Genomic DNA, 27084 nt, shown 5'->3' with positions numbered 1-27084 from the left:
AGGTCTGATAGAAAAATTTGACCTTTGAGTTTTAACTCGATGAGTCCACAACAGACTAAGCAATGTGTGCCGGTGGGCCCAACACGTCAATTCACGAGGGACAAAAGGACCGTTGTAAACAGGCAAAATTTACCGGAAACGCCATTTCCCTCCAAAAACACAAATATTTTCATAAGAAAAAAAGATAAAAAAATAAAAAAATAAAAATAGAGCTAAAAAATAGGGGTTGACGTGTACAACAGCAACACAATTCCCCATCCCATTTCCGTTATGGAGGGAATGCCTCACTGCTTTTAGGCTATCCCTTTGGTTGACCGAACGGGGTTTCCGCCTAGCAAAGAATTCTGAGCCAACGCACTCTCAAACAAACAAAGAAAAAAATGTCTCTGTTCTCACCTTTGCCTTCTCCTTATCTCCTTTTAATTTTCTTTTACATTTTCTTTTTTCCTCTTTTTCCACAAAGTACGTTCCTAATTCAAAATGTTTTTCTTTTTTGAGTTTTGAGTTTTGAAATTGTATTTGTTTGTTTAAAAATATTGTAGCATAATTAAAATTGATGCAGAGGCTGCTGATCATTTCCTTTTGTGAATTGTTTGGTATGTGATTTTCTGATTCTGAGTTATCAGAGTATCATGGCTACCAAAAGGGATGAACCATCTCTGATACAGCAGGTTTTCATCAACCTATTTCTTTTTTGCTTTTACTTGTGTTGAAGAGAAAGAACTATATTTTGTGTTTGTAACGGAGATTTTACTTTTTGTTTTTAATGTCATTAGAGAATACATAGCAAACGGGAAGAGCCGTCTCAATCCCAACTGGTTGTGCTCTCTCTCTCTCTTTCTTTTGAATTCGGTTAATTTTCTATTCGTTTTTTTTTTTAAGATTCTGGTGTCCAGAAACATGGAAAAATATACTCTGTGATTTAATGTATATTTTACGTTAATTTATATTTAATTTTCATGTTCAGAAAATGGCTAGCAGAAAGGAAGACTCGTCTCCAGCGCAACTGGTTTTGAGCAATCTCTCTCTCTCTCTCTCTCTCTCTCATTCTGTTAATTTTCTATTTGTTTTTAGAAGATTTTGGTGTTCAGAAACAGGGAAGAAATACATTGTGATTTAACGTATATTTTATGTTAATTTATTTTTAATTTTCCTGTTCAGAAAATGGCTAGCAGAAAGGAAGAGCCGTCTCCAGCGCAACTGGTTTTGATCAATCACTCTCTCTTCTTTTTCCGCTTCTATTAATTTTCTATTCGTTTTTCGAAGATTTTGGTGTTCTGTAGATTTAGCGGAGATTTTACGTTAATTCCTTTTTTTTTTCTTGCTTAGAAAATGGCTATCAAAAAGGAAGACCCTTCTGTATTACAACAGGCAGTTTTTTTTCTTTCCTTCTTTTCTTTTCTGGTTTACATTTTAGTTTTTATGAAGAAATTGGACTTCTTTGTTTTGTTTTTGATTGTTTGGGTGTAATGTTGTTTGCAGAGGATGGCTTCCAAAAGGGAAGATCGAGAGCCATCTCAAGGACATCAGGTGTAGATCAATCTTGCTTTCTTTTAGGAAAGGTTTTCAACCTTCAGGAGAAAACAAAACCTAAACTCTAATTTTTAAAGTTTGACTATGGGTTGAAAATCAATATTTTTTTTCTTAGGGAGATGTTGCAGCAGCTGCTGCTCCAGGCTCACTGGAGTATCAGAACTCTCGGTCCGGAAATACGGTAAACTACTCTCTCTCCTCTATGAACTGTTTAATTAATGTTCTGAATTTAGAATTGTTGATTGAGAGTTGTAGGTGAGCATTCGTTCCCTAAATTACCATGCGGTAATCTTTGCCATCACTAAGATCATGTCGACAATTATCTTTGTTCATCACTCGACAACATCTTATGTGCTTGGGCATTGGGAGATGTCAACTAAACGCTTTGAACCATTTCATGGAAGGATTGCGTGTATATAAGCTATTCTCTGTTAATTATCAAGTAGATTGCAACTATTTTTTTGTTGCGCAGTATATTTTAGCTTTTAATAACCATAAGTTTAAACCTAGACTTTTAAGCGGCCATTAGGAACTTTGATGCTAGAGAATGAATTGTCCTCTTTATTTTAAGTGTTTGCTAGATTTAATCTTCCCGACCTGCATTCCCTGTTTCTTAAACATGTAGTTTTTAAAATTATTAAAGTTAGTGCATTTTAAGGTTTTTAAACTTTCTCGCAGGTTTTAAAGAGTGGGCCACTTTTTTTATCATCCAAAGGTTTGTTAACTTTGCTTTTGCAATTAAATTCAGTTCTTCGTTTGCCATTCATCTTACACTTTTGTGAAGCAATTTTTACTTTTACTAGAAAATACGCATTATGTTGAAATCAAGGTTTCAGGACAATAGCTTGGATTCTTACGAATTATTATTTCTTTCTTTTTCCTGTTTCTCTTTGATTAAAGGAATTGGGTGGACGTCATGGAAGAAAAGATGGTTTATTTTGACACATACTTCGTTGGTTTTCTTTAGAAGCGACCCTGTAAGTTCTTTTACTCTGGCAGTGCCGGTCTCAACTCTCAACATGGATGTTTGTGCTTGCTTATCCATTTTTTTACATCATTTGTTGCTCTTTTCTTGGCACAACAATTGAATTATTGTAAGGATACAGTAAAAGATAAAGCGATCTGCTGTTTTTTTTACTCTACTAGGTTTTAAGATCATCGAGATGATATTAATTTGCTATGATTATCTTTTATTTGCACTACTCTGTCAATTAGCACATCTGGTTTTGAGTTTCATGTCCTCTGCTATGAACAATTATTAGTGGCTAGAATATGAAACTTTCGTGTTTATTTCATGCTGCGCGTTTCGTCGGTGATTTTGCAGTTTTTAGTTTGTTTTTGGACAGACTAAATAAGCTCTGGAAACTCTCAAGCTAGATTAAACATAAAGAAATTGGGAAATATGACCTCAAAATTAAATCATTATTGATGCTCTAAATTAATAAAGTTTACCTCTAAAATAGTGAAGGAGATTTAAAAAAAGTTTATACTCATATTAATCATTTTAATCAGAATAAATAATTACAAATATTAAACTAAACAACTATCTCAATAAATATCTCAACTCAAAGTAACTCATTGACTAATCATGATAAATTTGATTGAAAACCCACATATGAATTATAGATTGTAGGACTCGAAGCTAATAGTTCAAAGTTAAACTTTACTGGTAATTTTACCCACATAAATTAATGGAACTTAGTTATAAACTTATCAAGTAGGATTGCGTGCTAAGTTAGTGGAACCTATTGGTAATTTTACAAACGTACATTTTTAGTGTACTAGAAAATTGATTGTTATTAAACACTGCTTATTTGATAGTTATGGTATTTCAGTTAATATATCATTTCACTTGCCAATTCTTCTTTGGTTCACCAGCAAATTGAGCCTAAAAATGAAAGATGGAAATGATTAGGTTGGCCCTAATTTATAATTGGGTTAGACTTTATTTAGATGCACTATTCTGCAATGTGTGACATTCGAGAGCTTCACCTTGAAGAATAATACAAAGAAATGATGCTTTGGTTGAGGAAAGGACTTAGGCTTCGATTTGGAGAAGAACTTCAGTATGCAGTCTCTGAATCAAAAAAGGAAATAAAGTCTAGAAGTGTTGATATTTATTGGTTAGATGTTATTATCCTGATGGTAACCTGTTCTCTTGTCTCCACATTCCCATGCACTACTCAATTTCTCTCTCTCTCTCTTGCTGCATTTTGTATGTATAAGGTTTTAGAAGATTAATCTACTTTTGTTTTACTTCTCAGAATGCCGTTTCTCAGAAGGGGAATGAAGTGAACTTAACTCTTGGCGGTATTGATCTCAACAATTCAGGCAGGTTGGCTTGCATATCTGAAAGATTACCAATTCTTGGTCTCTTCTTCAAGTTGCAAATATCTTTAAAGTTGGAATTACTAACTTGTGGTGCCTTTCAACATTTCTAGTGTGATTGTCAAAGCTGATAAAAAACTTATAACAGTACAGTTTCAAGATGGCCGCGATGGACGAACCTTCACACTCAAGGTTCTTCCTCCCATTCTTCATCTATAATTTCTCTTTGATTCTTTTTTTACTATTTTAACTCAACTGTTTATTTGAGTGGTTTGTCAGATTCATGGCCCTTTAGTTTTACATTTCCTTAGCTTGATAAATAGTTGTGAGCTTTCTGTTTGAACAGCACATATCATGATTCTGCCAGAACAGCAAAAGGACATTCTTGCATGTAAAAATGACCAAATGAATCTGACCAACACTGAGCTCTAATGAAAGCAGAAGACCTTGTTCTGAGTGACCTTGTTCTTCCTCCCATTCTTCATCTATAATTTCTCTTTGATTCTTTTTTTACTATTTTAACTCAACTGTTTATTTGAGTGGTTTGTCAGATTCATGGCCCTTTAGTTTTACATTTCCTTAGCTTGATAAATAGTTGTGAGCTTTCTGTTTGAACAGCACATATCATGATTCTGCCAGAACAGCAAAAGGACATTCTTGCATGTAAAAATGACCAAATGAATCTGACCAACACTGAGCTCTAATGAAAGCAGAAGACCTTGTTCTGAGTGACCAACGCTTGCATGTGATCAGAAGAATGCCATGAACATGAAATTTTTATCTTTATAGAAGTTTTATTTAACTCTGTCACTTAATACCCTAGGATTGCGTGTATATAAGCTATTCTCTGTTAATTATCAAGTAGATTGCAACTATTTTTTGTTGCGCAGTATATTTTAGCTTTTAATAACCATAAGTTTAAACCTAGACTTTTAAGCGGCCATTAGGAACTTTGATGCTAGAGAATGAATTGTCCTCTTTATTTTAAGTGTTTGCTAGATTTAATCTTCCGACCTGCATTCCCTGTTTCTTAAACATGTAGTTTTTAAAATTATTAAAGTTAGTGCATTTTAAGGTTTTTAAACTTTCTCGCAGGTTTTAAAGAGTGGGCCACTTTTTTTATCATCCAAAGGTTTGTTAACTTTGCTTTTGCAATTAAATTCAGTTCTTCGTTTGCCATTCATCTTACACTTTTGTGAAGCAATTTTTACTTTTACTAGAAAATACGCATTATGTTGAAATCAAGGTTTCAGGACAATAGCTTGGATTCTTACGAATTATTATTTCTTTCTTTTTCCTGTTTCTCTTTGATTAAAGGAATTGGGTGGACGTCATGGAAGAAAAGATGGTTTATTTTGACACATACTTCGTTGGTTTTCTTTAGAAGCGACCCTGTAAGTTCTTTTACTCTGGCAGTGCCGGTCTCAACTCTCAACATGGATGTTTGTGCTTGCTTATCCATTTTTTTACATCATTTGTTGCTCTTTTCTTGGCACAACAATTGAATTATTGTAAGGATACAGTAAAAGATAAAGCGATCTGCTGTTTTTTTTACTCTACTAGGTTTTAAGATCATCGAGATGATATTAATTTGCTATGATTATCTTTTATTTGCACTACTCTGTCAATTAGCACATCTGGTTTTGAGTTTCATGTCCTCTGCTATGAACAATTATTAGTGGCTAGAATATGAAACTTTCGTGTTTATTTCATGCTGCGCGTTTCGTCGGTGATTTTGCAGTTTTTAGTTTGTTTTTGGACAGACTAAATAAGCTCTGGAAACTCTCAAGCTAGATTAAACATAAAGAAATTGGGAAATATGACCTCAAAATTAAATCATTATTGATGCTCTAAATTAATAAAGTTTACCTCTAAAATAGTGAAGGAGATTTAAAAAAAGTTTATACTCATATTAATCATTTTAATCAGAATAAATAATTACAAATATTAAACTAAACAACTATCTCAATAAATATCTCAACTCAAAGTAACTCATTGACTAATCATGATAAATTTGATTGAAAACCCACATATGAATTATAGATTGTAGGACTCGAAGCTAATAGTTCAAAGTTAAACTTTACTGGTAATTTTACCCCACATAAATTAATGGAACTTAGTTATAAACTTATCAAGTAGGATTGCGTGCTAAGTTAGTGGAACCTATTGGTAATTTTACAAACGTACATTTTAGTGTACTAGAAAATTGATTGTTATTAAACACTGCTTATTTGATAGTTATGGTATTTCAGTTAATATATCATTTCACTTGCCAATTCTTCTTTGGTTCACCAGCAAATTGAGCCTAAAATGAAAGATGGAAATGAGCCCTTTAGTTTTACATTTCCTTAGCTTGATAAATAGTTGTGAGCTTTCTGTTTGAACAGCACATATCATGATTCTGCCAGAACAGCAAAAGGACATTCTTGCATGTAAAAATGACCAAATGAATCTGACCAACACTGAGCTCTAATGAAAGCAGAAGACCTTGTTCTGAGTGACCAACGCTTGCATGTGATCAGAAGAATGCCATGAACATGAAATTTTTATCTTTATAGAAGTTTTATTTAACTCTGTCACTTAATACCCTACAGATAGCATTTTTTTTATCCTGTGAAACCCATTATTACGAACTGCTTTAGCAAGATCACTAGTTTTAAAGAAACAGTAAGATGTTCGGAAATTAATAACTTAGCTTTAGAATTTGGTCCATTCAAATGTTCAAATAAATTTTTATTATCTTTTAAATTGTTTTTTTAAATATTATTTTGCCATATTTTTGAATTACTAGTTTGAATTTCTAAATTTCAATTTATTTTTATCTCTTAATAGAGACTTTGATGAATAAATCAATGGAGCTATTTCATAAGCCTCTCATTACTTCAATTTTATATGAGTATTCTGTCTAACAACTTAGTTCTCAATCTTGGCCCAAACATGTTTTGTTACTCCTTTGCTCAAACGAGCATATTTTTTTATCTTCATATGACTCCAATACTTTTTCAGCTGAAACAATGCCAATTCTTATTCACCAAAGCTGACAAATCGGCTCCTATATACCAGTTCCAAGAGGCCAGGTTTGTGCCCGACTTTCTTGGCAGCCGGTCGAGGGACTTTGTTTAATGGATGTCAAACCATGTATTGGATAAACCAACTGCAGCTCCATAACTCACAATTTTACTTCACAATCAGCAGTCTCCAATATCACAATATTCTCGATCTTGTTGGCCCTTAAATTTATTGAAGAGCATGGTGAGTTTTTCTTTTCTTTTAATTGCTACAATTGCATTTAAGTAATATTCTAAATTTCTAATTCCCTATACTGTATAACTGTCTATGTATATATAATCATGTTAAAATAACTTAACAGGTGTCAGAGTAGAAGGATCTTACGACAAGCTGCAGATGTTGAAGATGTTAAGCGTCAATTCAGGAATATGAACAGGGTTTGTTCAGACACATTCTCCTTGACTATATTCTATATTCATTTTTTTACACATTCTCCTTGACTATATTCTATATTCATTTTTTTAACATTGGTTACGGATATCATAGGTTATGTTCTTTTCTTACAATTTCTTTGGATTTACACATTCAATATTTAATGTTCGGCTGTAAACAATGCTGTCAAGGGAGCTTTGTAAAAGTAAAATATATATACTTGTAGTTCATCTATTCTCTGTTCAGCCTTCCAACTCTTTTAGGCCATGCTTTTTAATGCAGGAAAAACTGAGTTTTCTTCCGAGGAGGATGCACAATTACAAATATTAAACTAAACAACTATCTCAATAAATATCTCAACTCAAAGTAACTCATTGACTAATCATGATAAATTTGATTGAAAACCCATATGAATTATAGATTGTAGGACTAAGCTAATAGTTCAAAGTTAAACTTTACTGGTAATTTTACCCCATAAATTAATGGAACTTAGTTATAAACTTATCAAGTAGGATTGCAGTTAGTGGAACCTATTGGTAATTTTACAAACGTACATTTTAGTGTACTAGAAAATTGATTGTTATTAAACACTGCTTATTTGATAGTTATGGTATTTCAGTTAATATATCATTTCACTTGCCAATTCTTCTTGGTTCACCAGCAAATTGAGCCTAAATGAAAGATGGAAATGATTAGGTTGGCCTAATTTATAATTGGGTTAGACTTTATTTAGATGCACTATTCTGCAATGTGTGACATTCGAGAGCTTCACCTTGAAGAATAATACAAAGAAATGATGCTTTGGTTGAGGAAAGGACTTAGGCTTCGATTTGGAGAAAACTTCAGTATGCAGTCTCTGAATCAAAAAGAAAAAAGTCTAGAAGTGTTGATATTTATTGGTTAGATGTTATTATCCTGATGGTAACCTGTTCTCTTGTCTCCACATTCCCGCACTACTCAATTCTCTCTCTCTTGCTGCATTTTGTATGTATAAGGTTTTAGAAGATTAATCTACTTTTGTTTTACTTCTCAGAATGCCGTTTCTCAGAAGGGAATGAAGTGAACTTAACTCTTGGCGGTATTGATCTCAACAATTCAGGCAGGTTGGCTTGCATATCTGAAAGATTACCAATTCTTGGTCTCTTCTTCAAGTTGCAAATATCTTTAAAGTTGGAATTACTAACTTGTGGTGCCTTTCAACATTTCTAGTGTGATTGTCAAAGCTGATAAAAACTTATAACAGTACAGTTTCAAGATGGGATGGCAACCTTCACTCAAGGTTCTTCCTCCCATTCTTCATCTATAATTTCTCTTTGATTCTTTTTTCTATTTTAACTCAACTGTTTATTTGAGTGGTTTGTCAGATTCATGGCCCTTTAGTTTTACATTTCCTTAGCTTGATAAATAGTTGTGAGCTTTCTGTTTGAACAGCACATATCATGATTCTGCCAGAACAGCAAAAGGACATTCTTGCATGTAAAATGACCAAATGAATCTGACCAACACTGAGCTCTAATGAAAGCAACCTTGTTCTGAGTGACCTTGTTCTTCCTCCCATTCTTCATCTATAATTCTTTTGATTCTTTTTTACTATTTTAACTCAACTGTTTATTTGAGTGGTTTGTCAGATTCATGGCCCTTTAGTTTTACATTTCCTTAGCTTGATAAATAGTTGTGAGCTTTCTGTTTGAACAGCACATATCATGATTCTGCCAGAACAGCAAAAGGACATTCTTGCATGTAAAATGACCAAATGAATCTGACCAACACTGAGCTCTAATGAAAGCAGAAGACCTTGTTCTGAGTGACCAACGCTTGCATGTGATCAGAAGAATGCCATGAACATGAAATTTTTATCTTTATAGAAGTTTTATTTAACTCTGTCACTTAATACCCTAGATAGCATTTTTTTATCCTGAAACCCATTATTACGAACTGCTTTAGCAAGATCACTAGTTTTAAAGAAACAGTAAGATGTTCGGAAATTAATAACTTAGCTTTAGAATTTGGTCCATTCAAATGTTCAAATAAATTTTATTATCTTTTAAATTGTTTTTTAAATATTATTTTGCCATATTTGAATTACTAGTTTGAATTTCTAAATTTCAATTTATTTTTATCTCTTAATAGAGACTTTGATGAATAAATCAATGGAGCTATTTCATAAGCCCTCATTACTTCAATTTTATATGAGTATTCTGTCTAACAACTTAGTTCTCAATCTTGGCCCAAACATGTTTTGTTACTCCTTTGCTCAAACGAGCATATTTTTTTTTCTATGACTCAATACTTTTCAGCTGAAACAATGCCAATTCTTATTCACCAAAGCTGACAAATCGGCTCCTATATACCAGTTCCAAGAGGCCAGGTTTGTGCCCGACTTTCTTGGCAGCGTGAGGGACTTTGTTTAATGGATGTCAAACCATGTATTGATAAACACCATAACTCACAATTTTACTTCACAATCAGCAGTCTCCAATATCACAATATTCTCGATCTTGTTGACGTAACTCATAACAAGGGCCCATTATCATAGCACCCTCAGTCGGAAAATCCCCCTATTTTTTCATCAACTGTTTGTGCTTTTTAGTCATCATCAATCCAAGATTGTTTCTCTATTGACCATCAGTCTTGCAGGAGCATAATAGCTTTGTTTTAGTATTTTAAACATTCAAATATTAGAAAAAACTGTTGTCTTAATTTTAAATTATTTTTGAATTATTATTATTTTTTATATTTTTGAATTAGTAGTTTGAATTTCTATGTAACCATCTATCTTTACCTTTATCAATAAATCAATGGAGCTATTTCATAAGCCTCTCTTTACTTCAAAAGATAGAAATTAGATGACATGATGATTGCTTTTGTTGATGTTCCAGGCTGAAACATTGGACGATTTGTTTGAGTGGAAAGCTGCACTTGAGAATGCTTTGTCTCAAGCACCAAGTTCTGCTAATGCGATGGGACAAAATGGCATTTTTAGGAATGATCAATCAGAGGAAGTTGATGCTTCTAGGGAACCAGGTATTCTGCAGCCTCTTTTTTTGAGTTTTGTGCAACTTTGAACTGATACACACACATGCATATATATATATATGTGTGTGTGAGGAGAGCTATCAGTTCATTCGAACAATGTAAATTAGCAGAAGAATTCAAGCATGTTAGTACTTTTGATCCTTGGCTGTCAGTTATTTCTATCCTTGTTTAACCGTATGCTTCTTTTCTTCTAGTTTTCATTTATCTCTTTCTGTTGTGTTTTTCACAAGCCTGTCAAGTTTTAACTTGATTTTCTTTCATTTGAGATATTGATGCTCTTCTCTGTTTATTCGTTAGCAAATGATAAACCGCCTGTGAGATCTACAGTCATAGGCAGACCAGTTTTACTTGCCCTGGAAGACGTTGACGGAGCTCCAACATTTTGGAGAAGGCCCTTAAATTTATTGAAGAGCATGGTGAGTTTTTCTTTTCTTTTAATTGCTACAATTGCATTTAAGTAATATTCTAAATTTCTAATTCCCTATACTGTATAACTGTCTATGTATATATAATCATGTTAAAATAACTTAACAGGTGTCAGAGTAGAAGGATCTTACGACAAGCTGCAGATGTTGAAGATGTTAAGCGTCAATTCAGGAATATGAACAGGGTTTGTTCAGACACATTCTCCTTGACTATATTCTATATTCATTTTTTTACACATTCTCCTTGACTATATTCTATATTCATTTTTTTAACATTGGTTACGGATATCATAGGTTATGTTCTTTTCTTACAATTTCTTTGGATTTACATTCAATATTTAATGTTCGGCTGTAAACAATGCTGTCAAGGGAGCTTTGTAAAAGTAAAATATATATACTTGTAGTTCATCTATTCTCTGTTCAGCCTTCCAACTCTTTTAGGCCATGCTTTTTAATGCAGGAAAAACTGAGTTTTCTTCCGAGGAGGATGCACATGTCATTGGTGATTGTGTCAAGGTATGCTATATTGGTTTCCAGAAGATTGTTTCATTTAAATTGCAACATATACTGCTCCTGCTACTTTTTTTTCTAATTTCCTTAATGCCATTTTCCAGTATATCCTCAGAGAGTTGCCATCATCTCCTGTTCCTGCATCATGCTGCAATGCGCTACTAGAAGCATGCCGTAAGTCTTTTGTTCAACTGTTCTTTGTTTAACAAATTCAGTTGATAACATGCTTCACAGTAATTGAATTCTTGATGCCTCTAATTCCAAAGGGGAGTACACGTTGGATAATCATTATTCTTTATTTTTATTCTGTTATTGGACATCTTACAATGATTAGGAACTCAACGTGGTTCTAGAGTCAATGCTATGCGTTTGGCAGTATTGGACACGTTTCCTGAACCAAACCGTCGCTTGCTACAGAGGTAATTGATTCATCATTGTCACTCTTTGCCCTGTTGTGGCTTTATCCGTATTTTACTTGTCTTGCTCCTTTATTTCAGAATTCTAATGATGATGCAAGTTGTAGCTTCTCACAAAATGAAAACCTAATGAGCACTTCAGCCGTGGCGGCATGCATGGCACCCTTACTTCTTCGACCCCTTCTAGCTGGTGATTGTGAGATTGAAACCGATTTTGATGTGGGTGGTGATGGTTCTATGCAATTGCTACAAGCCGCTGCTGCAGCTAATCATGCTCAAGCCATTGTTATAACACTATTGGAAGAGTATGATCAAATATTTGGGGTGAGCCGCAATTATTTCTTCTTTTTCACTAAACTTTCAATATGGCTTTCTGTAGTCGCTACAAAGACAAGTATGTACACTATTGATCTGTTTTATTTTCTATTTGTTCTTCTTGAGCAAACATGATCACTAAGTCAAAATTGTTTTTTTCCCAATATTCTTAAAAACATAAAAAGATGAGTCTTGTTCATATTCCAAATTTTTATTACTTTGGTTTGGATTTGGTTTTTACATTGTAGTTACGAGATCAGAATTTTGTTGGCAGGAAGGTTCTATTTCCTCTGATTTATACTCTGATTCAGAAGAGAGTGGCAGTGAAAGTGAGGAGGCAGCTGAAGATGATAGTGAGTCCTATGACGAAGATGAATCTTATGAAGACGATGAATGCGATGATGAAACAGAAGGCTCTGATGTATCCAATGATGATGATGATGATGATGATGATGATGATGATGATGAGGATGGTGACGATGATGATGATGATGACGGTGATGAACCAAGTGAAACAGGCAGTGAAAGTGGTCACTCTGTTACCAGTGATGTGGATGTTGATAAGGTTTGTTCCTCTACTGTCTTCAAATGGAATTTACACGTAACTCATAACAAGGGCCCATTATCATAGCACCCTCAGTCGGAAAATCCCCTATTTTTCATCAACTGTTTGTGCTTTTTAGTCATCATCAATCCAAGATTGTTTCTCTATTGACCATCAGTCTTGCAGGAGCATAATAGCTTTGTTTTAGTATTTTAAACATTCAAATATTAGAAAAAACTGTTGTCTTAATTTTAAATTATTTTTGAATTATTATTATTTTTTATATTTTTGAATTAGTAGTTTGAATTTCTATGTAACCATCTATCTTTACCTTTATCAATAAATCAATGGAGCTATTTCATAAGCCTCTCTTTACTTCAAAAGATAGAAATTAGATGACATGATGATTGCTTTTGTTGATGTTCCAGGCTGAAACATTGGACGATTTGTTTGAGTGGAAAGCTGCACTTGAGAATGCTTTGTCTCAAGCACCAAGTTCTGCTAATGCGATGGGACAAAATGGCATTTTTAGGAATGATCAATCAGAGGAAGTTGATGCTTCTAGGGAACCAGGTATTCTGCAGCCTCTTTTTTTGAGTTTTGTGCAACTTTGAACTGATACACACACATGCATATATATATATATGTGTGTGTGAGGAGAGCTATCAGTTCATTCGAACAATGTAAATTAGCAGAAGAATTCAAGCATGTTAGTACTTTTGATCCTTGGCTGTCAGTTATTTCTATCCTTGTTTAACCGTATGCTTCTTTTCTTCTAGTTTTCATTTATCTCTTTCTGTTGTGTTTTTTCACAAGCCTGTCAAGTTTTTAACTTGATTTTCTTTCATTTGAGATATTGATGCTCTTCTCTGTTTATTCGTTAGCAAATGATAAACCGCCTGTGAGATCTACAGTCATAGGCAGACCAGTTTTACTTGCCCTGGAAGACGTTGACGGAGCTCCAACATTTTTGGAGAAGGCCCTTAAATTTATTGAAGAGCATGGTGAGTTTTTCTTTTCTTTTAATTGCTACAATTGCATTTAAGTAATATTCTAAATTTCTAATTCCCTATACTGTATAACTGTCTATGTATATATAATCATGTTAAAATAACTTAACAGGTGTCAGAGTAGAAGGGATCTTACGACAAGCTGCAGATGTTGAAGATGTTAAGCGTCGAATTCAGGAATATGAACAGGGTTTGTTCAGACACATTCTCCTTGACTATATTCTATATTCATTTTTTTTACACATTCTCCTTGACTATATTCTATATTCATTTTTTTTAACATTGGTTACGGATATCATAGGTTATGTTCTTTTCTTACAATTTCTTTGGATTTACACATTCAATATTTAATGTTCGGCTGTAAACAATGCTGTCAAGGGGAGCTTTGTAAAAAGTAAAATATATATACTTGTAGTTCATCTATTCTCTGTTCAGCCTTCCAACTCTTTTAGGCCATGCTTTTTAATGCAGGAAAAACTGAGTTTTCTTCCGAGGAGGATGCACATGTCATTGGTGATTGTGTCAAGGTATGCTATATTGGTTTCCAGAAGATTGTTTCATTTAAATTGCAACATATACTGCTCCTGCTACTTTTTTTTCTAATTTCCTTAATGCCATTTTCCAGTATATCCTCAGAGAGTTGCCATCATCTCCTGTTCCTGCATCATGCTGCAATGCGCTACTAGAAGCATGCCGTAAGTCTTTTGTTCAACTGTTCTTTGTTTAACAAATTCAGTTGATAACATGCTTCACAGTAATTGAATTCTTGATGCCTCTAATTCCAAAGGGGAGTACACGTTGGATAATCATTATTCTTTATTTTTATTCTGTTATTGGACATCTTACAATGATTAGGAACTCAACGTGGTTCTAGAGTCAATGCTATGCGTTTGGCAGTATTGGACACGTTTCCTGAACCAAACCGTCGCTTGCTACAGAGGTAATTGATTCATCATTGTCACTCTTTGCCCTGTTGTGGCTTTATCCGTATTTTACTTGTCTTGCTCCTTTATTTCAGAATTCTAATGATGATGCAAGTTGTAGCTTCTCACAAAAATGAAAACCTAATGAGCACTTCAGCCGTGGCGGCATGCATGGCACCCTTACTTCTTCGACCCCTTCTAGCTGGTGATTGTGAGATTGAAACCGATTTTGATGTGGGTGGTGATGGTTCTATGCAATTGCTACAAGCCGCTGCTGCAGCTAATCATGCTCAAGCCATTGTTATAACACTATTGGAAGAGTATGATCAAATATTTGGGGTGAGCCGCAATTATTTCTTCTTTTTCACTAAACTTTCAATATGGCTTTCTGTAGTCGCTACAAAGACAAGTATGTACACTATTGATCTGTTTTATTTTCTATTTGTTCTTCTTGAGCAAACATGATCACTAAGTCAAAATTGTTTCTTTTTCCCAATATTCTTAAAAACATAAAAAAGATGAGTCTTGTTCATATTCCAAATTTTTATTACTTTGGTTTGGATTTGGTTTTTACATTGTAGTTACGAGATCAGAATTTTGTTGGCAGGAAGGTTCTATTTCCTCTGATTTATACTCTGATTCAGAAGAGAGTGGCAGTGAAAGTGAGGAGGCAGCTGAAGATGATAGTGAGTCCTATGACGAAGATGAATCTTATGAAGACGATGAATGCGATGATGAAACAGAAGGCTCTGATGTATCCAATGATGATGATGATGATGATGATGATGATGATGATGATGAGGATGGTGACGATGATGATGATGATGACGGTGATGAACCAAGTGAAACAGGCAGTGAAAGTGGTCACTCTGTTACCAGTGATGTGGATGTTGATAAGGTTTGTTCCTCTACTGTCTTCAAATGGAATTTACATTTTATTATAGTTTATAAAATTTAAAAAGGGTGGAAGCAATAAATTTAATATGGATTTTGGAACAGCTAAAAGCTTTCTGTTGGTAAACTCAGAAAAGAACAGAGCATCAAATTGCAGCTGTAAATTGCTACAGAAATCAAAAGATGAAGGTGGAGAAGACTAACTTCAGAAAATGAATTGCTGACAATTTTTTTGACATCATCTTTTACAAAGCTTTACAATATATATATATGTGTTTGGTTACAGCCACATAATTAGCAAAAAGATATCTAATATTAAACAAAATAGCACATGTCGCATAATTTACAGCTCATTACATCATAAGAAACTACCAAATACAAATAACTCAAAATATCTAAAAAGCATCTACTAAATCTTGGAGTTTCTAAAAAATTCTAAGTTCCTAAGACTCCTTAAGATTTTTTCTTGAAACTTTTCGAACATCGTTTGAAACTCAAACTTGTTCTTGGAAAGTGCTTTGGTTAGAGCTTGTCATCAATCTCGAAGTCAGGATTAACTTTGCAAAGATCCCTTACATTGCTAATAGTCGAAATCAATAGGGGGTCATAGACCACAAATTTATTCTCATTTATCAACACCATTGAATAAATCTTTTCAAACTTCTCCCCAACATGAATATTTTCAAAATAACCCAGAAAGTTTAGACCCATTAAACTTTTCCAATATGAGTTAAAGGTTCTTTGGATTGGGTATAATCGGTTTTATTATATGAATTTAGGAGGGGTTAATTAATAAGACAAGGAAGTGAAGTTGGTTGTGAGTTGTGGTTACCATGGTTTTTGTCGAGATGGGTTTAGAAGGGTTTGAGGCATAGTACAAGGAAGAGAGATTGGCAAAGACTGTTGTGGTTTGGTTTTTTCGGTTAAAGGATCTACCTTCGTGTATACCAGAGTTACTAACCTGTTTACCAGCAATTATTTTATCCACTCCTTTACGCATTTGATCAAACAGTTGGGTTTTGGTATTAGCAATACTTCATGAACATGCTGCAATGTACAATCTAATATATCATCCTTTTTTGTTTGTATATGCTCAAGCTTCTTGTGTATTCCTGTGTGCCATTCTGCGGGTCATTGTTCTACCATAGCCAGGGATCGTTGGCTTTAATGCCAAATTGTTACAATCTATGTAATTGATAGTTCTACTCATGAAAGGAGATTGAAACCTTTAAGATCATCAAGGGGAGACTGAAATTTTAGGACTCGTTAAAAGGAGACCCGAAGCTCTTTAGGGTTTTTTAGAAATTCTACTTAAGTTTTATTATTTCATACATCCTTTTAAATAAGGACTAGTCTTATTACATAAATAGAAAACCTATTCTAAGGAAAATAAATCAACAACAATAAAAACATAATCAATAAACCTAAGGAAAGGAATAAAAATGTACTCTTAGCTTTAATTAAAGAACCCAAATTAAACTGCCTTTCCTAACATAGATTCGGCCAGTAACATGCATGCTGTTACATTCTTTGGTCTTCGGGTAGATTTTGAGTATTCTTTCTGTTTCTTTTGTAAAGGTGAAAAGAGCAATAAATCAGTAATAAAATTTAATGCACCGAGTATAAAATTGCAGTATTCTGATTCTTCGAGCTCAAGTTCTGAGTCCTCTGAAACTGGTCATGATGTAAAAGCCACCAAGAGGCTTTCAAGTTCAATTCACAACCCATCGTCAGAAAATGATGGTTCAGAGAGGAGCAAGGGTAATCAAAGTAAAAGTACAGCAACATTGACCAAGAAGTCTGCTGAGCTATCAAAAGGTGTTCATGGTTCAACCAATGTGGAGGATAGGTTAGCTCATCATGCTCAAATCCCAAGCAGCCAGCAATCCGCAGCTGCTGCACACAGAGCTAGGCGTAATGCTGTTTGGGGACGTACTTCTGTAAGTGTTTGTTTTCTGCATTTATGATGTGTTATGCTTTTGGCCTGGTTCGTTTGACTTGCCTCGTTAGCTAACAAGTATTTCCAAGAATGAATTTGAGTATTTGGGAGTTACCTTAGATTAATCAACTTATAATGAACCAAAAAAGAAAAAAAAAAACTTATAGCTGCTCAAATTGGTCAATATGTTTATAGTCATGCATTTACTAATTATTAATTTCTTGGGTTTGCTTCTTCAGGCAAGGAAGAACCTTTCTATGGAATCCATTGATTATCCATTTGGAGAAGAGTAAGCAATGTTCCCATGATCTGTATGTAAAAGCCCTGTATAAATTTGCCTGCAACGACTTGTTTTCCTGGTTATTTTTCATATACCTTACAAAGACACAATACCAACTAAAATTTGCAAGCATCTTTTAAAGTATTCTTTCAAGCTTAGGATGATGGAATCTATCCTTCACATAACATAATTTACATGGCTAAAAGTGAAATAACAAAAATATTAGAGTCAGACCTTTTATATTGATAACAGCTCTATTTTCTTTTTTGTATTTATCAATTTGGCCTTATTTTAGGTTTGAAATTGAGACAGTTGAGGATGAAAAATCTGACTTGCAAAACAGACTCAGAGAAGAGGTTCTGCTATCTATCCACCTTTCGAAAACTTATTATTATTATCTTGACTTGTATGGAAACTTTTCATAACAAAGTCATCTTTCTAATACAGATTGAAGGTAATACCAAACTCGAAGCCAGTGTGGAAAAACGAAAGAAGACATTGCAAGGGCGTCAGCTATGTCTTGAGAAAGAAGTACGTTTGTAATGTGAAGCTCTTTTGGTTTGTTTTTTGCAATATATGGAGTTTAATATTTGTATTTGCTTTATAAATTAACCGGCGTGAATCTTGATTGTTGCTCTTGATTGTACTTAATAGGTAGCAATATTAAAGGAAGAGTTGCAAAGGGAGAGAGATAAGAGGACAGCTCTGGAATCCGTTCTTAACTCATCTCAAGAACAACCCACAGTTCTCCCAGCTAAGATTGACAAAAAGGTATACGATGGCCTGACCCTGATTTAAGTAATCCACCTAACCTTTAACTTGCATCAAATTTTAACTTGCGACTATTATGAAGACAAAGGCAGATCTCAATGACATAGCTCTAGCAGAGGCAGATATAATCAATTTGAAAAAGAAGGTTGAAGATCTGGAGATGCAGCTTAATCAACAGCTTGAGAAAAAATCTGCTTACATGAATGATTCATGCAGACAACGTCAACCAAATCATCATGCAAAAAAGTAAGCTTTCAGTTGGTTCTATCACAATGTCATATTTTTTTGGGTATATGTAGCAAAACATTTCTTCTTTTTGTCTCTTTGGTGATAAATACTTGTCATCCTTGTAGTGATTGGAATTGTTTAAACTTTAAAGTTAAATACATCTGGAGTTGTTTGACATATTTTTTACAAATTCACATACTCATCTGGAGTAGTTTTAACTTTTTTTTAAACTATATTTATGCTGCTTTTACACTTTATACAGAGAGGATAAGCCAAAGGGTAGTGGAGCTGTTGTTAAAGGGTCAGGAAGCAAGGTAAACTCACATTCATTTGAGACAGCATGTAGTACTGTAGTTTACTAGAAAACGAATGGAATTGATCCTGTTGTTTTACTTTGATGATTGTATTCCATTTTCTCCAAAATCCAAATAACTCTACCTATTTATTGAACTTTTGAGTGTTTGCCTTTATTAGTATGGAAATAGTATTAGTTAGCAAAATCAGCTTTACTTAAAGTCATCTGAGCATAAATTCCAATGAATGGTCAAATGGGGGATAAGCCACTACTCTGTCAGTGCATAAACCTTAGTTGTTGCTTATGGATGTATGAAGATTCTTGATGCACTCACCTCAAGAGAACTTGTGATTGTGAAAGTTGATGTGCAAAGTTGAAGAGAAAATTGGACAGGCTCCGAGGGATGTGATCAGTTATATGGTTGAATTTAATATACCTACTGCTTTATAGTTATAAATTTCTTTTAATAGTTGTGAACTTTGTGATATCATCAAAATATGCCTCATACTTTGGGGCTTTCCTTTATAAGCATTTAAGCTTAGCTGTGTTATCCGGGTATTTGTTTTAAACAAAATTCTCTGAACCAAGAATCTGTTTCAGCAGGATACATATGTGGATAAAGCAGAGTTTGAGAAAGGGAGGAAGCAGGAATCATCTTCGGAAAATAAACAACCACCTCCGAACCAACAGGTAGATCATTCAGAAAATAAAAGAAACCGTATGAATGAAGCAGAGACAGATTCAAAGAAATCCCATGCTTCGAGTAATCCCAAGAAGTTAGCTAAAAGGGGTGAGGTATGTTTTACTTCTTTTGGTGCAATTTGGTAATGTGATTGTTATTTAGGGAGTCGATTCACAACTTCAGCACTTACAAAACTGATTACTCGGTCTAACTTCCCATAGGAACAGCGAAGCCAGACTGCAAATGAAAGTCCAGAAAATGAGAAAGGCCGTGGTTCAAGTCAAGCTGTTGCAAGCTCAGACAAAGGCAAAGGAATAGAACATGTCCGAACTGCTCGAAATCGAGAAAAACGTAGAGGACCGGACAGTAGCCAATAACCCTAAAGATAAGATCCACACTTAAAAAACACCCCAAGGCAAATAAACCCATTTTCTAAGCAAGGGATGATTTGAAGGCCATGATGTCCTAAAATTCTCAAGAATTAGGAGGTAAGTCAGTTGTTAGTGTTGCTCCAAATGGTGGTACTGGTTTTATGCATAATCTTCAAATCATTTTTCTGCATTGGACATTGCTTATATCCTTGATTCACTCCCCCTTAGGCTGTTGATGGTGCTCTGATTCCACCAAGAGGGGTAGGCTATTTTGCAAGGCGCGACTGATTTCGATTCCCGTACTAAAGGACGAGAGACTGATAAAACACCCTTTACTGCAGATGAAAAAAAGACAATTATTATTTCCTTAGATTTAAGCTGAATAAGTCACAATCTTGGCGACTGGTTTTTTTTGCCGGAGAAACCTGATAGGATTGATTTGTATAGCAACTATAATGCGACCGTTTCTAATTTAACATTTTCTTGGTTTATAAAATAACGGTTGATGTCTTGAGAGTTGAGCCCAAGTGAAAATTCTCTACCATCACTTTCTTTATATGGGTCTCATTCTTTCTGATGAATGAAAATTAATCACCTCTTACATATATACCCAGAAAAGAAAAGACTGTTATGAATATATATATATATATATATATTAAAGAAGCAATATTTTTAATCAACAACTATTTTAAAAAATTATAAAGTATATATTAAAAGAAAGGAGCAGTTTTGTGAGAATTCATATATCTTTGACAAAATAAAGCCACCAATCACTTTGCTAATTAATCGTTAGCATTATTTTCGGTACGAGGAATTCCATTCATTCGAATATCTGGGAATCTAACGGCAACGACATGTTCGACATGAGAAAGTAAAGCAAGCAATTTGCATATGTAAAACTGAAACTATCAGAGACTGGACAGTAGTATAATTACCATCAAGATTAATTAAAATTTGCCTTGAGACGCCGTCGTTAACATGTTGCTATAGGTTAACTCTAATATGATCCTGTAGTGAATTAGGAGTTTTTTTTTTTTTTTTTTGGGGGGGCGGGGTGGGCGGGGTTTACTCCCAAAGAAGACATCTAGTTCCGTAATAAACTCAAAAAACATCTCAATCCAATCAATGCAACAAGAGACCGCACCTCGTAAACACAATGTCGCTAGGAAAACTTACTAGTGAAGAAGACCGACTTTCGCAGCTCATAATCTTCTTGAATGGCCTTCATGATTTGTTTGGCAGGGGAAACTCTTGCAAGTAAATAAAGAACTAATTATACTAAAATTTAATTATATCTAAGCTTGGATGTACATCATAAATAGTCATAGTCGCTTTGGCCGAGTGGTTAAGGCGTGTGCCTGCTAAGTACATGGGGTTTCCCCGCGAGAGTTCGAATCTCTCAGGCGACGTTTCTTTTTAATTTTCCGGTCGGATAACATCAATTTCATTAACCACCTTCCAAACTAGAATTTTAAGGCCATAAGGTACTGCTACTTTAATGAAACGATATATATTCAGCTGGCTAAGCTCAAAAATTGGACTTCGATTCTTACAAATTTTCTGTGCTGATTAATGAAGAACCTTTCTGATTGAATAATTTATTCCCAAGCTACTCATAGAATAACAATACAACAACCAGACAGGTCCTCCTGTTCAAGGTCTTGTGTTTTTCTAGTTTACATGTACAGCGATGGAGTAGTGGGTTTGTTGTCAAGTTGGAAAAACTAGTCTTGTATAGCCATTTATATACTACTGTTCTATATTTGCGCACTGAAAAATAGTCAAACTAGTAAATAGTTCAAAAGTTTTTTTATTATATCGTTATGAGTATGGTTTTAGCTTCTTTATTTTTATTTTTATAATGTTATTAATAAATTGAATTTGATAATTTTTATTACTGTTAAATGATAACATGAATTTTTTATTCTTATTTAATTTTAAAATTAAAGTTAAGAGAAAATCCAATCAATTCACACTAAATTAATAATAAATTTATATCAATTAAGTTGAATTCGGACCCAACATATTATCACCACTAATGTTAATCAATACCCAATAACATTTAATTAAGTGATATATAAAATAATATAATTACTAATTTGTTTTTTAATTCAGTAAATATTTTTCTTGCAATTTTTACTATTTTGAGTAATTTTTTAAATAGTAAGAAAAATCGAGCCGATTTGTGATATTTATAGCAATAAGTCCTTTATCGAAGTCTCACATGTGCTTTCGGCTAGATAGATCCCTGTCGTTCTCGACTTTCAATCAAACGGCCTTCTCCGCTATTATCGTACCACAAATTGCTTCGAGTGTGGGCTCGAATGAATTTGAATCAAACATAGAACCATAAATTATTTACTTTACTTTCAATGAAAAAACAAACCTCTCTTTAATAGAAACCGGTAGAATTGTTATTCTGAAAAATAGAATTTATACTTTAAAAATAAATTCTCACTATTTTCGAGCAGAATAACAATATCTCAAAATTTTGTGTTTAACCCTACAAATGTTATCTATTTATAGGGAGAATAAATAAAACATTTGTTGAATTAGTAGAAATTTATTTCAATAATAAAAAAAATCCTAGTCTAACTAGGAGAGAGAGGGGCGACAACCTTAGTTAAATATACTAGGATTTGTCATCCATGTATTAGCATAAGGGGATTTTGGGCCTCTCTTGTATTGTGTCTAATTAGAAGCACTCCCTGAAATTCTAACCCAGTACTTTATAATTAATCCAACCCAATACATGTTTTTTTTTTTCAAAATAAAAACCATAAATTAATTTAAATTAAATAATTTTCTCAACCCGATTCTAATCTCCTTAAAATCGTTGCAACTTTACCATAAAAAAATCTATAAGAAAATATATTTAATATTTCTAAATTCAACAGATTGACTATGACCAATTAATTTAATTTCATTTTCAAACTTCAATTAATTAATTAATAATTCAAAAATCCATAAATTAATTTTTCAAATAATTTCCATTTAGTGAGAAAACCAAATTTATTTTTGAATGTTTCCCATTTCTCCAACTTTACCATTTTTGTTCATTTGATTCAACATGCAATTCATTTCTGGTTTCAATGAGCAACGCAGGAGGGGACTGATTAGACATATGTGACTAGGGCTCAAATGATTTATAATAAAGTTTAAGCTTTTCGCCTATTAATTATAAACTTATTTAGTCACAAAGTCATTCCACTATAGTATCATGATTGAGCTCTCCCTAATGACATATCATTACAAAAGCAACTCGATTAATATTCGTCCAATAACCTTGTCATAAGTGTGTTACCCTCATAGGATATCATTAATCTCTTTGGGATAAATATGTACTCTTAATTGTTGGAAAATCGAGTTCGAAAAATGCAGCGAAAAATAGGTTTAAGGGAAAACTAGAGTTTTAATAAGAATTTGATCATCTTATCTAAAGTAATAAATACTTAATCAAAATCGTACTTTTATGATTCGTTTAAGATGAACGCTTTGACCGAGTAGTCTTCTCCGCTATCCTTAAGTTCACGTCTGTTGAGTGTGGGCTCGCTTCGAATTAGAAATTTTTTCACAAAATTACTAGTGGGGTAGTATCATAATTTATCTAAACTTCTTGGTGAAGCTGTAAACAACAAGAATATCTTTAGAAATTTTCTGAAATAATTTCTTCAGACTATTTTTCCTCTATAACTTTTCTTGATTTCAAGTGTATGAGAATAACGACCCATGCTCTCTTTATATAGGGGAGTTTAGAAAGAGTTCAACTAGGATTAGAATTAATCACATTAGTATTAAATTAATAAAATATTATCTAGATAAATATTAAATTAAGAAAATACTATCTAAATAAATATTTAATTTAATATCTCATATTAATATCTACATAAATATTAAATTAAATTAAAAATTAAATTCATTAAAACAATATTATCTTTCAAAAAGTTAATTTGAAATCATGTTACTCGATAGAAGCCCACTAAGAGTTTAATTTTTTCACTGCTTTATTGCTGAAGAACCGCCGCCGTCGACCATCCATTGACGCGACTCCCACCGACACCCCAAACCATCATTGTTTTACTCGAATGGGCATGGCCGATTTGGCTGTTGCTGGTTCAGTTCGAGTCAATGACAGATCGATTAGTTCAGTCCAGCCATCGATTGAACCGTCGACCTAGTTTCATACACAGGGTCTGGTTCAACCAGTTTTTGGGTTTTAGTCTCGGATTTTGGTTCTCAGGTTCAATTTTCGATTTCAGGTCCAATTTTCAAGTTCAATTACTCATTTAGCCAATTTTTTGACTTGAAAATTAATTTCCAAAAATATCATATTTATTTTAATTAATTTGATTAATTTAATTTTACTTGATTAAAATTAATTTTCCCAAAAATGACTAAGATTTTCCAAATTAAATTTTCAAGAAAATTCTTTAATGAAATTCTCTAGTTGAACAATTCTCACAACTGCCTAATTTAATTTCACATCGATTAAATAAAACCTATTAAATTATTTTCAAAGTTTTAGAATTTTCTTTTGATTCAAATGCAGTCCGATCGAGCTTTTATTGAGCTAACAGAGGAACCAATCAGAAATATACAATTAGACTCGACTAATGGCAATTATGTCCAGAAGTATCGTTCCGATAATTCACAATTTACTTAATTATGGAGTCAGTTCACAAGAAGTACCATGATTGGAAACTCCTTATTGTATACTCTTTACGAAAACAATTCATCCAACTACTTTGTCCAATGACCTCGCCATGTGTGTTACCTTCATATGATATCCTTGATTTCTTTAAGTTAAATTCATTCACTCAATACAACCCTGTTTTATCTCATTATCACAATTGTGTCTTTTTAATGATAAATATGACCATTGTCAACTAATGATTGTGATAAATTTCTCGTTCGAGAACAAGCAACTCGTGACCACGTTTTATATTTATCAATCCACACAATGCTAATGAGAAGATATCGTTAACTCTTTACTCGAGCTATGAATTCATTGTTGCTAGTAAAGTCATGCCATACACAAGTCCTATACCCAACATACCGACTATCAACTCGATCATCTTTAGAGCATAAACCTCCAATTATATTAAAACACATGAGTTACATACGTATGGTCAATGACTAACTCAGGATTTAGGTAAGTCATACCATGAATTTCACAAGTGAATTAATTCATAAACAGATTTAGAATTAATTCAACTTTAGTCTAGCCAATGTATCATTCTCCCAATGAGTACATCTATGTCTTTACCCGTAGAGTCAACTGCTCCGATAGCCAAGACTAGCCATCTCCCTAATTGGAATTGTAGATGACATAATAATCCTTTTGAGTATTTGAATCAAATTCTCACTTTGATTCTTTTACGAGATTACGGACTCGTTTAGATTATCTACTAAAATAAGTTGTCTTTCTCACACTTTAAACATTCTTACAGTGTCACTTATCATCAGTTTGAACTTGGAAAATCAATTAGCTAACATTTGCTTATCATAATTTTACTATGTATGCAAAACATGAAAGACAGAAACACAAAAGATATAATAGTGAAATGTGAAATTGACTTTATTTATTTATTTATTTATTCTTCCGTTGCCTCAGAAGCAGCCACATACTCGACCTCCATAGTTGAGTCAGCAGTGTAAGTTTGTTTTACACTTCTCCATACTATGGCTCCACCGCCTAGGATGGATACACTTCCTGATGTCGATTTCTTTAAATCTTTATAGAATTGAAAGTCTGAGTCTGTGTATCCAATAGGAGTAAGATTCTCCCTAGAATACACAAGCATATAATTCCTGGTTCTTTTAAGATACCTTAATATATGCTTTATAGCTTGCTAATGCCTAAGACCAGGATTCGTCTGATATCGACTAATTATTCCCACTACGAAATAGACATCTAGACGTGTGTAAAGCATCACATACATAAGACTTCCAACTGCCTCATCGTATGAAACCTTACATATGCTATCTTTCTTCCACTATAATAAGACAGCCATCCAAAGAAATATGAAAGCTTGATGTAGTCAGTTGAGCGCCTGTGTAACACCTTTTACCCAACCTGAATTACCAAACCCGTATATCAGATGTTACAACCTGAATTACCAAACTCGTATATCAGATGTTACAACTTAAAAACACTTAACCAAAAGTTTTACAATAGATGTATAGGAAATCTAGACATACTTCTTATTTATTTATTAAAAACAAAAGACTAAATAAATAAAATGTTTAAGAATACATCAGAATTTCAAAAGCAACATATGACATTACAACTTAAAACTATGTTAAAGACAAACTCAACATGGCATAAAGTACTAAGCACCATAGCCTTATGGTGCCCTTTGTTGGAAAAAAGCCCAATTTGAAAAACGATTTTCTTGCACAGTGGAAAATAAAATTTTTGAAAATCGACTCGGTTTGTGATATTTATAGCAATAAACCTTAATTGAAGTCATACATGTGTTTTTTGATAAACAGATCCTTGATGGTTTCCGTCATTTAACCAAACGATCTTCTTCGCTATTCTTGTACCACGAACTGCTTCGAGTGTGGGCTCGTACCAATTGAATCAAAACACAAAACTAGAAAAAGTTTTCCTTTTGGGATGAAAATGAAAATTCTCTCTTCCTTAATAGAAACCGGTAAAATTGTTATTCTAAAAATTATGTTTACAAGTTGAAAATAAATTCTCTCTATTATTCGACAAAATAACAATCTCTCAAAAGTTGTCTTTAATAACTCTACCAATGCCATCTATTTCTAAAAAGAGAAGGTAGAACCCTTGTAGAGTTGTAGAGATTTATTTCAAATAGAAAAACAACATCCTACTTAGAGTAGGAGAGGGGTGAACGACTCACTTTAACAACCTGTTTTTCAATGGTGTCGAAAATTATGGTTTCAGGACCACAAATATGAGGAGTGAGCCTGTAAATATTGTTATTTAATATTTATGAGTCAAATATAGTATTTTACTGAATTTTGATATGGTAATTTTTGCTAATTGAATGAATAGTTAAGTACAAATGGTTTGTCCCTAAAGTCAAGTGGTTTTGGAAAATGAGGTATCGTGACCTCGTTTCTGTAAACTAAAATCGTAATTATTTTTATTAAATATTTACGGAGTAA

The 27084-nt window shown here is 33.4% G+C and overlaps 1 protein-coding gene and 1 non-coding gene across 4 annotated transcripts; both read left to right on the top strand.

Moving 5' to 3' along the window:
• Positions 1–305: 305 nt before the first annotated feature.
• On the top strand, positions 306–20452 carry LOC105785296 (rho GTPase-activating protein REN1). Of its 3 annotated transcripts, none has more exons than XM_012611310.2 (30): positions 309–462; positions 563–671; positions 777–818; positions 968–1009; positions 1162–1203; positions 1330–1371; positions 1483–1530; positions 1649–1714; positions 2212–2248; positions 2434–2510; positions 3798–3868; positions 3975–4053; positions 10182–10326; positions 13433–13552; positions 13671–13748; positions 14030–14085; positions 14184–14253; positions 14414–14498; positions 14577–14820; positions 15089–15379; positions 17010–17315; positions 17554–17603; positions 17890–17950; positions 18042–18125; positions 18249–18365; positions 18448–18611; positions 18856–18907; positions 19492–19683; positions 19792–20058; positions 20170–20452. In XM_012611310.2, exons 2-29 carry the CDS (start codon positions 633–635, stop codon positions 19945–19947), a joined length of 2856 nt encoding a protein of 951 aa, XP_012466764.1. In that variant the 5' UTR covers positions 309–462; positions 563–632; the 3' UTR covers positions 19948–20058; positions 20170–20452. The 3 variants fall into 3 exon arrangements, with proteins under 3 accessions (XP_012466770.1, XP_012466764.1, XP_012466759.1); XM_012611305.2 differs by having other exon boundaries at positions 19489–19683; XM_012611316.2 differs by lacking the exon at positions 20170–20452 and having other exon boundaries at positions 306–462; positions 19489–19678; positions 19792–19967.
• Positions 20453–21268: 816 nt separating this feature from the next.
• TRNAS-GCU (transfer RNA serine (anticodon GCU)) lies at positions 21269–21350 on the top strand. The gene has a single exon. It is a non-coding gene; the product is annotated as a tRNA-Ser (tRNA).
• Positions 21351–27084: the final 5734 nt, after the last annotated feature.

The sequence above is a fragment of the Gossypium raimondii genome, chromosome 1 (assembly GCF_025698545.1).
Source record: "Gossypium raimondii isolate GPD5lz chromosome 1, ASM2569854v1, whole genome shotgun sequence".
Taxonomy (NCBI): domain Eukaryota; kingdom Viridiplantae; phylum Streptophyta; class Magnoliopsida; order Malvales; family Malvaceae; genus Gossypium; species Gossypium raimondii.
This window is presented reverse-complemented; position numbering and strand designations above follow the sequence as displayed.